Here is a 14,490-nt window from a genome sequence, read left to right on the forward strand (position 1 = left end):
GTGCTGTAAATTGCCTCCAGTATTACGTTTCTTCTTGCCGGAGGCTGCCATTTTTTTGAAGCCCAGAGCCCCTGAGCAGCAGTAAATCATAAAGCTAAACCCATCAATTTAACGGTTTCATAAAACAGTTACATTCCTGGAAAGCGGGAACTGCGGTCACATTTGCTTGTGTCCTCAACCAAACTGTCCAACCATCAAATGGCTGGTGTCATAACTGATCACATGTGCAGCACCATGGCAGTTGCAGATTAACCACTTAAGGACCGGAAAAATTTACACACTTCATGACCAGGCCATTTTTTGAGATACGGCACTACGTTACTTTAACTGACAAATGCGCAGTCGTGCGACACTGTACCAAAATAAAATGTATGTCCTTTTTTCCCCACATACAGAGCTTTTTGGTGGTATATGATCACTTCTGCATTTTTTTTTTTTTTAACGCTATAAACAAAAAAAAGACCATTTTGAAAAAAAAAAACTAACTATATTTTTCATTTTCTGCTATAAAACATACCCAATAAAATTTTTTTAAAAATCAAATTTCTTCATAAATTTAGGCCAATATGTATTCTGCTGCTTATTTTTGCGTATATTGATTGGTTTGTGCAAACGTTATAGTGTCTACAAAAGAGGGGATAGATTTATGCAATTTTTATTTATTTTTTTTACTAGCAATGGTGGTGATCAGTGATTTCTAGTGGGACTGCGACATTGCAGCGGACAGATCGGACACCTAGCTGACATTTTTAACACTTTTTTTTGGGAACCAGTGACATTATTACAGCGATCTGTGCTAAAAAGATGCTAAAAATATGCACTGACAGGAAAGGGGTTAACATCAGAGGCAATAAAAGGGTTAACTATGTTCCCTCAGTGTGTTTCTTACTGTGTGGGGGGGATGGGCTAACTAAGACACACAGATCAGTCTTCCTGCATAGCAGAAAGACAAAATCCTGTGTCATCCAGTCAGAACGGAGATCTGCCTTGTTTACTTTGGCACATCGCCGTTCTGTCTCTGCGGGAACCTATCACGGGCGGCGGATAGAGTCCGCTGGACCCGCTGATTGGCTCCCCCCGCTGACCAATTGACGCACGCACCCACAGAACCTAGTGCATGAACCAACTTACACCTATGGCTATTCGCTCAGCTGAGCCAACTTGCCGCAGTACAACTGCGGCGGCTGGTCGGCAAGAGGTTGAACAGAAGCAGCTTCCCTGGCTGTAAAGGATATGAGGGTTTAATTTTGCTTTAAAGCTGTCAGCAGATCGGCCTTTACAGCTATGAGCAGAGCAGAGTAATGCCCCGTACACACGATCAGAAAATCGTACTAAAATTCCGCTTTCGAATCGATCGTACGATAATCGGATCGTTAGTACAGAGCTTTCGAGAGCCGATCAGGACAGTTCATCCGATAGTATTCTATGGGACATGTAGGAAATTTGCAAGATCGTACGGTTTTCGTTTAATCAGTACAGCTGTCATTTCGAAAATGCAATACAAATGCATTACAACACAAGACATCACTTCCGAATTTTATTTCTGTCGTGCGGGAATTTTCGTGACTTTAGTAAACTCATCAGATTCGATCTGAGATCAGCATGCAATAAAAAAACGGATGATCATTCGTCCGATAATCAGATCGTGTGTATGGGGCATAAGACAGAGGGGTTGATTTACTAAAACTGGAGAGTGCAAAATCTGGTGCAGCTGCACATGGTAGCCAATCAGCTTCTAACTTCAGCTTGTTCACTTAAGCTTTGACAAAAAAACAAAAATCGGAAGCCAATTGGTTTCTATGCAGAGCTGCACCAGATTTTGCACTTTCCAGCTTCAGTAAATCAACCCCCAGCATATTACTGGATTTTAAACAGTATAGGCATTTACTTTTAATGTTTCACATAGCTATACCTGGGCCAGACTGAAGTGATCTAGCAGGACTTAATTTTCTGACTAAAGTTCTACTTTAAAGGACTTTAAAATTTAACCCGTAATCCACTTTAAAATATACTGGGCTTGATGCTCCCCAATTTCAAGTTCTACCAACTGCTTTTCCACTGACCAATGAGATTGCCTCAGTGACCTGTAAGGGCACTTTCACTGGAAAGGGGATGGCAGTGAGTATAATTTAATCATCATGGCAGGCTCCAGTACGAAAGTACCGTATAGCAAAATCAAAGAGGGGCACAGAAAAACCTTTCTGGATAATAAAAGATAATACCAGGCACAGGCAAGACTTGAACCTCAGGCCCCTTTCACATATGTGCGACTTGTCCTGCGACTTAGAACTGCAAAGTCGCATGACAAGTCATATCCTATGACTTCCAATGAGTACCATTCATATCTGTGCGACTTCAAATCGCAGCGACTTCAAAGTAGTCACTGCACTACTTTGGTCAGACTTTGATGCGACTTGAGGTCCTTAGACCTCAAGATTACACAGGCATTGCTTCAAGTCAGTCAAAATCGCAGCAAAAATCACATCAAAGTCATGGCAAAAATCGCGCGACTTTCAGGTCGCACAAGTGTGAAAGGAGGCTCAGGCTGCCTAAAATGTTAAGGATATATCTGTCGCCCCCCCCCCCCCCCCCCAATGTTCTCGTTGCTGCAGCCTTTGCTATATCCCCTGTGCTGGCAGCATGCTAGAAATCTTACATACAATGCAGCGGTCTGGTCCTCCAGCGGTCTGGCATGTCGCCTACACAGTCCAAAACATTGTGCTCCAATTAACAATTGTTCACCCTGACCAGCATTGAATGGAGTAATGTGTAGGTGGTGCGTCGGACTGCTGGAGAAACGGACCGTAGTGTTTTGTGTGAGAGCAGCAGTCCGGATCTCTAGCCTGCTGCTGGCAATAGAGAAGACTGACATATCCTTTACACTTGTAAACCCTCTTTATTTAAAAAAAAAAAATAACAAACATGTCATACTTGCCTCCACTGTGCAGTTTGTTTTGCACAGAGTGGCCCCGATCCTCGACTTCTGAGGTCCCCCGGTGGCGCTGATAGCTCCTCCCTGCATCAAGTGTCCACTCTGGAGAAGGCTCTCCTAAGGTGGACACCCTTGCGGGCGCGCTCCCGAATCCTGCATCTGTGTACATTCACACAGAATGCAGGACTCGGCCCCGCCCCACGGTGCCCGCGTCACTCGACTGGATTGACAGCAGCGGGAGTCAATGGCTGCTCTGCTATCAATCTATCCAATCAATAGCTGAGACAACGGGCAGAGAGGAAGAGTGCGTCTCCGCCAAGGGAACGAACGGGCTCAGGTGAGTAAAATGGGGGGCTGGGGGGCTAGGGGGTTAGTCAGTGTCAGAAGTATTTTAACCTTAATGCATAGGATGCAATAAGGTGAAAATCCATGAGGGTTTACAACCCCTTTAAGGCTGTCCACAAGGTTTAGGAGTGTGTCTATGGGAATGTTTGACCATTCTTCCAGAAGCACATTGGTGAGATCAGGCACTGATGTGGATGAGAAGGCCTGTCTCACAGTCTCCGCTCTAATTCATCCCAAAGGTGTTCTAACAGGTTGAGGTCAAGACTCTGTGCAGGCCAGTCAAGTTCTTCCACTGCAAACTCCCTCATCCATGTCTTTATGGACCTTGCTTTGTGATATTGGAACAAGAAGGGGCCATCCCCAAACTATTCCTACAAAGTTGGGAGCATGAAATTGTCCAAAATGTCTTGGTATGCTGACACCTTAGGATTTCCCCTTCACTGGAACTAAGGGGCCAAACCCAACCCCTGAAAAACAACTCCACACCATAATCCCCCCTCCGCCAAATGATTTGGACCAGTGCAAAAAGCAAGGTAGGGGTGGAGGAACTTGACTGGCCTGCACAGAGTCCTGACCTCAACCCGATAGAACACCTTTGGGATGAATTAGAGCGCAGACTGCGAGCCAGGCCTTCTTGTCCAACATCAGTGCCTGACCTCACATATGCTCTTCTGGAAGAATGGTCAAACATTCCCATAGATACACTCCTAAACCTTGTGGACATTCTTCCCAGAAGACTTGAAGTTGTTTTAACTGCAAAGGGTGAGCCAACTCTATATTGAACCCTACTGACTAAGACTGGGATGCCATTAAAGTTCATGTGCGTGTAAAGTCAGGCATCCCAATACTTTTAACTATATAATAAAATAAAGGAAGGCTTCGGTCATGTCGATGTCAATCAACAATAAGCCTACCCAACTAACAGTTGCATTCTCTGTATCAAGGCTTTGAACAGACTGATAAGTGTTACCTGTCTTTCCTTCAGGGTCACAAAGTTTCTTCAACGCTCGGCACATCGGAGCCTTAATTCGCAAGTTCCTTCCCTTGTACCGCACAGTAGTTGCCCTGTGAAAAGATATTTAAAAAACAATTATTATTAAACCTTATTGTATTTTCCTGGACATTTCATGTGATACAAAATTACACTTAGGTTCAAATGTTCAGGCCTAATTTAGATGTGTAATTTAAAGCAACCCTGCAGGTTCCTGCAAAAGAAGAGCTTGTATACTTACCTCTTTGGCAGCTTGCATGCGAACCTCATTTCATAGCAGTCATTGTGATTACATTATTGGGAACAGAGCTTATTGATTCCTGATCAAAAGTGGGGATTGGAGCCATCAGTGACAGCCTGTTCTGGCGACTAGCAGTACTTACACCTGAAGAGGTTGATCTACAGAATACAGGCACCTAGTGCATAACTATGAGGCCAATGAACAAAATTCCAACATACAGCGCCAACCAGTGCATGAACACTGTGACCTTCTGCAACCAATCAAAAATAATCTTCTTTTACTTTAACCACAAGGCTGAGGAAAGTGTAATCTGATGCAACATTTATATTTGGCTTCTGAAATAGTTTTACTCCTGAACATTGAGGCAAAAATCAGCACATGAAGTTTCAGCTTTAATAAAATACATGTGTGAATTGTCGTTAGCCATACGCGTCTGTCATTGATTCTTATTGTACGTTTGGTCACAGAAAAAATCATGCCTAAAAATAAAAAAAATAACTTAGATCAAAGCTACAAATATGGCAGTGTAGGGAATGGATTACTCTTATTCATGCGTTTTGGTAAAATTTGCCAGGTAAATACTATAATTGGGTGACTTCCTTCTCCCGTTCTAGATTGAACTGTCCAACAGCCCCTGAAGGGACAGCTAGTCCATAACTCACTCTCGACAGAACAGGCGAGCAGTACATGCTCTGCAGAGGTAGATGTTGTAGGCACTTTCTTCACAGTGGCACTGCCTGAACGATAGAGGAAGCCCCACCATGCCTATAGAGTCCTATATTTCTTAGGGAATAAGCTTGAGATAGAGGGTTACAATGCTACTAGAATTTCAGCAACAGCCTTGCATTGCTGTCAATCCTCTAAAGCAGTTATCTCCAACCTGCAGCCCTTTGCATACTTTTATACGGCCCTTTTGGTATTACTCCCCCCACTGTTTATCAATAATGGGGCATAGTTCCTGCCACTCTATTCCTCCTGACACCAATGATGGGGCACTTGTCATCTCACCGACGCCAACGATGGGGCACTATGCCTCCCACCGACGCCAAAGGTGGGGCACTATGCCTTCCCTCCGACACCAAAGGTGGGGCACTATGCCTCCCACCGACACCAAAGGTGGGGCACTATGCCTCCCACCGACACCAAAGGTGGGGCACTATGCCTCCCACCGACACCAAAGGTGGGGCACTATGCCTCCCACCGACACCAAAGGTGGGGCACTATGCCTCCCACCGACACCAAAGGTGGGGCACTATGCCTCCCACCGACACCAAAGGTGGGGCATTGTTCAATCCCACTGACTCCAACAATGGGACACTATTCCACTCACTGACATCAAGAATGGGGCACTATTTCTCCCCCTAAGATGGGGCATTGTTCAATCCCACTGACACCAGGACATTTTCTACTCCCACTGGCCACAGTCCGGCCCCCTAAAGGTTTGCAGGACAGTAAACTGGCTGTTTGTTTAGTAAGTTTGGAGATCCCTGATCTAAAGGACGTGAGGTCAACACAGACATACTGGCAGGATCAGCAGATAAGAACTGCTGGAAAATCAGGGGATTTTTACATTTTGGCTAAGATGGGCTTTAAAAACAACCATTAAACCCCAAGGGCAGTGGCAGCACCACGGGTTGAATTTGTGAAAGGCATGAGGTACAACAGAGGCAGTCATATGATATCAGGTACCAGGAAACATTTTATACCCACCCTAACTGGATCAGCTCATTCAGCTTGGCGGCGTTCTTATCATCCATGCCTACAAAGAAACAAACATTAGAAATATAGACTCGCTTGTGGCATGACTACCACGTGGCATCTATATAAAGCAAAGCTTTTCGATGATACTTGTAGTTATCATCGTCACTTGATAAAAATTGATGTAACCTCTGCTGTGTGCCATGTTACTTCTAGTGTAAGAGTGTGTATGAGAGAGAGAGAAAATGAGTGGGAGAGCAAGTGAAGCATCTGCATGCTGGAGAAGTTTGTATACTAACAAACATGTCTAGCCTACAAGTGTCTCTCTCAAGGCCTGTCCAAGAGATGACATGAGCAGGAAGCCCCCCGATTGGTTGCAAACTAGGACCACACACACGGGTGCACACTGTCACCTCTACCCATCACAGTTTTTAAAAGGACAAGATGACCTTTGCTAACATGTTACACCTGTATTTAGGGTATAACAGGTTACAAAAAAGCACCTGCCTTGTGCCGCTCCAATCCCTCGCTGTGACAGTGGGCAGAGGATCTTCTCCCTGCACCAGATCTCACAATTTAAAGAGCATGGCCATGTGTGGCTCCGCCCACACAGCCGTGTTATTCATTCACATCAATATGTCTACAGTCTTCCACCGCAGCACATAGCTTGTAGTTCTCAATGAACTGAGCACTCTCAAAATGTATTGATTTTTCTGCTCTCCAGTAACTGTCTACCTGTTTGGAATGTATGGGCAGACAGCAATACTGGAGATTCTGTAGGAGCCTGACACAACACCCGTGATCTGCTGATCCTATGTGCAATGCTAGGCAAGCTCCAGGAAAAAAAATAAATAAATGCACATTTTTTTTAACCTGCGAACATATATGCATTTATTATTTGAAGATGAGCTTGGGCCTTTAAAGTGTTACTAAACCCAGGAGCCTGCATTCACTGTATCTGGTCTCCCACAGTACACAGAACATGGAAAAGCAATTATTTTAGTAAATATAAACTGCTAAATACCTTTTCTCATCAGCAGTATATAGCAGTCTTTTAACTTCTATCAGTGTCTGGTTAAAGCTTGTAGGAAGAGTTTTCATTCTCCTCTGACTGTCCTATAAGGCTGCAAGACCCCTGACCCTCTGTCTGGACAATGCTGATTGGCCGGCCCTGTGCCGATCACGTCTCCTCCCACAAATAAAAAACTCTCTAGCAACACACACCAAACATGTGAGCATGTGCAGAGTGCCTCGAAAGGCTTGGTCTTATCAGAAGATGGATTGGGAACACTGGAAGGGAAGGATCAGAGAAGAGCCTTTTTATACAATGCAGAGCATTTACCCCTTAGGCACCACGGTGAGTAAAACAAGCATGCTTTACTGCATATACTGACTGATTTTACTGTTGTGGATTTAGTAACTAGAGGAAATGCAGTCTGCTCACATAATTTGTAATTAAAACATCTTTGCCATTCTGAAGCTTCCCTTCAAAGACTTTGCATATTATTTTATATATACTGTGATTCTGTACTTGCCAAATATGCTGCAGAAATCCCCCTCCACTAAATCTGGCTGCTGCCATTTTAACTATGAGCAGTTGAAGCTGCTGCCTGTTCACTTCCTGGATTTACACAGACACACATAGGCAGCTCTCATTGTCCCTCTTATGACTCAACCACCCTTCCTTTCTGGCAAACTCCCACAAGAGTGAGAGAGAGCTGTGCATGATGTCATAAGCCTAGGCTAATGACCAGAACAAGAAACAGAAAGCGGGCTGTAGAAGGTATACCATATACACTGTATATACTCTATAAGGTATACTGGCAGAAAAAAAATGTTTTACTAAGTTAAAGTTAAACCAACAAGGGCAGAAGATTTAATAGATGGAAAGTTGAAAAAATGACTGAAGGTCCGCTTTAAGTTACCTACTACTAAAATAAATTGGCATCACATTTTGTTTTCATATTGTTTTCCATGTTTGCAATGCCCCTACAGCATAGAAAAACAAAAAAAACTTACATCCGCCAATTTTTTTCCGTAGCTCCCCATAACAGATGAGGCCATAAAGCTCCTGTGATGACTTCTTAAGACCACAAGAAAACACTGCAAAAAATAAAAATAGATAAATAAAATTATTATAAAAATATGTAACAAAAATATAAATAAATATTAGAGGCATTTTACATTACAGAAAAAAAAAAACATCCTGCTGCTGTCATACAGAAAAGTGAACAAGAACACAGTTTATGCGATCACCATGGATCGGGTCTTTTGCTCAAATCCATTCTTTAAACTAAAGCAACATTATTGGCTTCAAACGATTTTTAAAACAAAGAAAATGGAATTGATAGACTGGGTAACACCATCCAACATTAATTAATATCTTAAAGTGCAAAACTTTTTTACATTTTTTTTTTTATTTGGCTAGAGCGTAAGAGGGTTATAACCGAAGACAATTTTTTTTGCTATCTATGTCACATTGGGGAGGTTTCCCTTCACTTCCCCTCCCATAGCCAAACAGGAAATGTGAGGGAATCTCTGTGTGTCACCAGAACTAGTGTCCCCATTGGAAGACTTCCCCTCTATTACTCTTCTGGGGACAACCCAAAATTTGGGATTTCCATTTACTTAAATTACAATGGTAAAAATGCCAAATAGAGAGGGCAAATCTTCCTAACGGGGCACAGACAGCAATAAAACCGGACAGGGGTTCTAATCCTTCTCCACTCTATGGAAAAAAAAAAACAAAAAAAAAAAAAACTTTAGCTTTGCTGTTAGTTAAACTTTAAATATGGTGCACTTTCATAAACGGAATCATCCCCTAGCCTGTTCTTTTGTGGTACATAGAAAACAAAATGTCCAGAGCTGAGTTTTTGAGGCCCTCAGAGAGGAAATATCTAGATCACTAAATCCGCCAGTATCTGGATCACTAAATCTACCAAAAAAAACAAAACTATCTGCTTAGCAACCAAAGAAAAATACCTGGTACTTCCAGGTATGAAGGAGCATGTGACAGCGCTTGGCCAATTAGCACCATCACATGGAAAGTCATAGCCTTGTATAAGCTACAACTTCAGCACCTTGTAATTTTACCCAGGACTATCCTTCAATCCCAGTGACGGCTGCAAATACTTACCATTCCCACTGTCCACACGGCTGATCTTTGCTCCATTCAGTAGAAACCTTCTTCCGAGGTCCTCAAGGGGTGTCAATATCAAGGTCCTCCACCGTTCTCACTGGTTCCTCCTCCATGTCACTATCAGGTCTGGTAACAAAGTGAAGGTCAGAGGGAGGAACCAGTGAAGTTTGGTTTCTCTTCGGACTTCAGAGCATTGCTACTGAATATAGTGGAATTTTGTGACACAGGCAGCAGCAAGTATTCACAGTCTTCGCTTACAGGTATGTCAACTTTGCAGTTTGTGGCAGGGATGCATTTCCACCTGGTAGCACTAGGGCCACTGGTTTGAATCCCAACCACGGCACTGCCTGCCTGTAGCTTGCATGTACGTTCTCAATGTGCCTGTGTGGTTTTCCTCCGGGTACTCCGGTTTCCTCCCACATTCCAAAGAAATGCTGGTAGGTTAACTGGCTCCTGTCTAAATTGGCCCTAGTATATGTATGAATGTGAGTTTGGGACCTTAGATTGTAAGCTCCATGAGGGCAGGGACTGATGTGAATGTGCAATATATGTAAAGCGCTGCAAAAATTGACGGCGCTATATAAAGTATGTTGTAATAAATAAGCAAAGGACACTCACCATTGTTGAAGTCGATGTACTTGGAGATTTTGTGCCATGTTCTGTAGTAGAAGTGGCGCACTTGCTCCTTATTCTTCACCATGCTGACTGGTTTGGCTTTCTTCTTGTATTTGAGGGCAATGTTGTTCTGAATGGCTTCAAAATCCTTCCCATGCTAAAGAGTGAAGGAACAGATGCATAATCACGTTTGCCTCAATCATGTCCTGCTACAATATTACTAGCCACAGAGACAATTATTGTTTGATATGCTTTCATCGCTCAGCGGTGCTCAAAAAAGTGACCACTTACTGTATAGTATTTGAGCTCTGACAACATTACACCAGAAAGAGATGAAAGAAATAACACATCTGCCAAACAAGAATAGATACATGAGATAATGGGTGGTTTAACAGCTATACAAACAATAGGTCAGAAAACAAAAAGGGAAGAAAATCCCTTGTTTATCAAGGGTATACACCCCTGTGCTCAAATTTGTTGCCTGGGGGCTGAACACATTCCTTTTGGTGCTTACTGTGTGGTCTTCAGGGCCCCTGCAGACAGTCATCTGTGTTTCCCCTGTTTCTCATTCATGTGCACCTTACTGCAAAGGCTAGATATGGATTGGAGCGGTAGCCACTTGTTTGCTGGATTTGGTGCAGGGACACACTGGATGCCTTCAGCTGTCATTGTGCTCTTGCTGCGTGTCCGGTGTGTCCCCATACCTTTAGGGAGGAGTGGGCTCCCTCCAAGAAAACCTGCCCTTAAAAGGAGAAGTTCACCTTTTTAAAATAAGTAAATAAATGCGCATCTTTTTTGCAGGTAAAACAATGTTTATTTATTAATATTAATAATAATTGTTTTTAATAGGAGCCTGTAAAGCAATGCGCATGTGACCAGCAGATCGCAGGTGCAATCTCAGGCTCCTGCAGACTGTCAATGTAGCTATCTGCCCGTACCTCCACAAGCAGGCAGTTACTAAGTGACAGGAAACAGCAATGAACTACCTAGAGCACTCATCAGCACCCTGGTAGTTCATAGAGTTCATTGAGAACTAAAAGCCGTCAACCACAATGTCTTACGGTACTTGTAGTTCTCCCATTCACAAATGAATAATGTGACCGGGTGGCCCCAAACGGGCGAGTTTTTTTTTTTTTTTTATTGTGACAGTGGGTGCGGGGAGAAGATTCCCAGCCTGCTGTCACAATGGGGAGCCAGGGCAATGGGGAGCTTCTCAGTTAGTAACATGTTACACCCAAAGTGTGGGTGTAACATATTACTATAGGTGAACTTAACCCTTAATCTATCCATTGCTATATATGCTCCAATTTGGGGACTCTCAAAACTATAGAGTTGGAAACGCCCTATACAGAGGTGCCTTGACATGGCCACTGCGGCTTACACATATAATTGCAAATGTGTGCAAATAACCCCCTGCCTTTAATGTGAATTGTTAGACAGTCTCAAGTTGGTCTTTTTGCAGACTGGCTGGTAAGAGTGGTGGGAAATGTGTTTGTTTGTGATCTGTGCTTAAAAAGTAAAAATGTGGCACAAGAAATTTTTAAGGGAGCTGTAGGGAGCACATATGTGGAAGCACTGATTTGTAGAAAAGTCCAAGTAAAAGGTAGTAAGAACCAGTAATCAGGGAAGAAATAAAAATAAAATTGCAGAACACTGAATAAAAAGGTGATAAAATAGTTTTAACAGAGTATCATACCATTTTGAAGAAGAAAGGCACACTGAGAATTTTAATACCAGAGTATAAAAAAGTTAGGGCTCTTTCAAACGGGGCAGCAGTCTCTACTACACTCTGAAAAGCGATCGATTCTTAAGGGGGGCTGAACAGCGGCTGATGGGCATTTAGTAGGTGATCCTGCTGTCTCCTAAATGCGTTTATTTTTTTCTTCTAAATGCCAGGGGGATTTTGTAAGAAAATACTATGCCACAACCAAGCAGCTGGCTCACAGGCGAGTTTGACAGGAAGAGCCACCTGTCAAAATTAGCAATCAGACTTAAAATTTGCCTTTTCTTGTGGAGATGGCATGCGTGTAACACACCGACCAGCTGCAATGTTAGGATTTAGGTGGGTGGTGGCTGGAAAAATGCAAATCCACTGCCTGTTTTTACTGCCCCTTTGCCACCTGTGCAAAATGGTCCTTAAAGTAGAGTTCCACCAAAAAGTGGAACTTCTGCTGATCTGACCCCCCCCCCCCCCCCCCGTTGCCACATTTGGCACCTTTCAGGGGGGAGTGTCGAACGGGGTACCTGTTTTTGACAGGTCCCCCTTCCCCACCTCCGGGGCCAGTGCCTTTGGAAGTTCGGCCCCCTCCTCCTTCCTCTGCCACCAGGCCAATTAGAAAGTGCAGCGCGCTTCGCGCATGCGCAGTAGGGAACCGTCAGTGAAGCCTGAAAGGCTTCACTGCCGGTTTCCCTTAGTGGAGATGGCGGTGGCAGCACCCGACAGCCGATCCGAAGATCGACTGGGGTGCCGACATTGCGGGCTCCCTGTACAGGTAAGTGTCCATATATTAAAAGTCACTGTCAGCATCTACAGTATTTGTAGCTACTGACTTAATTTTTTTCCCCCTGGCTGAAACTCCTCTTTAAGCAGATAAATGGCACATAAAAAACGGCACTCACTTCATAAAGGGCCTCAAAGAAGGTGTTTTTGTCCTCTGTGCTCCAGGACTCCCACTGTCTCCGAACCTTTTTCTTGTTGCCCTCATCTTTCTCGCCGGTAGATGGTGCTGTATTTCGGTTAGAGGTTTTAGTCGCACTGGGAGTTGTTCCGGTAGAGCAGCTTGGTGAGGACGGAGTGGCACTGTCTAATCCTAAATAGAAGAAAATAAATATGCATAAAAATTATACAAAAAAAGCACCACAATCTATTGGAACCTCAAGAAGAAGACATAAAACAGTATAATAAAAGTAGAACTAAAAAGGTAGAACTTTTTTTTTTTTTATTGGTATGGTATTGCACAGAGCGGCCCTGAACCTCCTCTTCTGGGGTCCCCCACTGGCCCACTTGGCTCCTCCATTTCAGCATCTGCCACAACAGCAAGCCACTTGCTATGGGGGCAGATGTGCGGGCTTGCTCCCAAGACTGGTTGTATATGTTCCATAGAAGCACACAGCGTTGCTCAACCCTGGCTCCTTGTTTTAAGTAGGTAATATTCACAATTGTTCGGCTACTAGATGCATGGGAGTAGCTCAAGGGTATAAACCCAAAGTGAACCCAACAAAAAATTTCAACAATATAAATTCGAAAATGTGACAGGTTCCATGTTGTGATAAAACTCTGACAGGATCAGGAGTCAGGGAACAAAACCTGAAAATTATCATCAAAAACTAATTTAGAGAGAAAATCTCGACAGCGCAAAAGCAGGAAGAGAAAGAAAAGAAGGGATAGAAGAGAGACAAGGAATGTCTGTCCAAAGATCTAAAAATCTAATGCCATCTCACCAAGGAGACCGCCTCTAGGTATCCAGGACCTATAAATAAGAGAGCCAGGGTTTCCATATTTTATCAAAATGTGGTTGTTTATCCCTTAAAACACTCACCATCTTTTCGTGGAGCATAATCCAGGTCAGCTTACGCTTCAGTAAAGCGATATCTACCACCGGACTTTTCCACACAGTGGCTATTGCGATTTTAGCCGCCAAAAAGATAAAACAAATAAAATATTTGTTTGTGTCTAGGGATATTTTCCACCGATTCATTTAACAATGCTATCCGAGCGTCTTTAGTAACATTGACCATGGTGACAGAACAGACTAAAGAATGGACCCATATCTAGAAACCCCTGACTTAAAGACAGACCCACCAAATGTGAAGGGTTGTCCCCACTTGACCACAACTCCGAAACAGGAGGGCGAGGTGCTCAGGTACATTTTAGCAAGTCGTTCAGGTACCAAATACCATCTAGCATATACTATGTACCTTGCTTCCACCAACACGGTATAACGCCCTTGTATATACATGCGTTCCAGGACCGCCACCCCTCCGGCTCAGGGGCTATGTTCAGGTCCCTTTCCCACACAATCTGATACGACAATTTAGACAAGGGAGTGACAAATGGCCTGTATAACATCGAGATACATCCACATCGAAGAGTCTCTTTGTACACATCTATTTTCAAACATTGAGAGTACAGTTAGATTCAGGGCTCCTTTTCTGTAACAAATGGAGAACATGTGGAATTTGCTGCAAGCGAAAACTCTCAACTGGGAGGCATCTCTAGATTCTTTACAAAATATGTGAGGAGACATATATCCTTCCGATCAAAAAAAATGTCCTATACAGTAAAGGCCTTTGTTCTTCCACCATTTAAATTGAAGGAACTGTAGACCCGGTGGGAAAAGAGGGTTATTAAAAAGTATGAGGGGAGCAAAGGAGCCACTTTATATAAGAGGATTCCCACAGGTTTACTGAATGGGAGAGCGTAGGGCAAAGGATGGCTTTATGATATTTAGAAGGGACCCAGAGTATCCGATCGATAGGAAGTGGTGGGCAAGCCTGGGCTTCTAGAGGAACCCACTCTATCTTTTAAT

The 14,490-nt window shown here is 43.5% G+C and overlaps 1 protein-coding gene across 2 annotated transcripts in view; it reads right to left on the reverse strand.

Moving 5' to 3' along the window:
- CRAMP1 (cramped chromatin regulator homolog 1) overlaps positions 1-14,490 on the reverse strand; it is a 101,267-nt gene that overhangs the window by 56,420 nt on the left and 30,357 nt on the right. For both annotated transcript variants that reach the window (XM_073636680.1, XM_073636679.1), the window contains exons 3-7: positions 12,581-12,771; positions 9,965-10,118; positions 8,227-8,310; positions 6,220-6,268; positions 4,248-4,342 (exon numbers count right to left, since the gene is read on the reverse strand). In XM_073636680.1, the coding sequence (XP_073492781.1) occupies positions 4,248-4,342; positions 6,220-6,268; positions 8,227-8,310; positions 9,965-10,118; positions 12,581-12,771 (573 nt within the window). The remainder of the gene's footprint in view (positions 1-4,247; positions 4,343-6,219; positions 6,269-8,226; positions 8,311-9,964; positions 10,119-12,580; positions 12,772-14,490) is intronic.

Source organism: Aquarana catesbeiana, linkage group LG06 (assembly GCF_042186555.1).
Source record: "Aquarana catesbeiana isolate 2022-GZ linkage group LG06, ASM4218655v1, whole genome shotgun sequence".
Classification (NCBI taxonomy): Eukaryota; Metazoa; Chordata; class Amphibia; order Anura; family Ranidae; genus Aquarana; species Aquarana catesbeiana.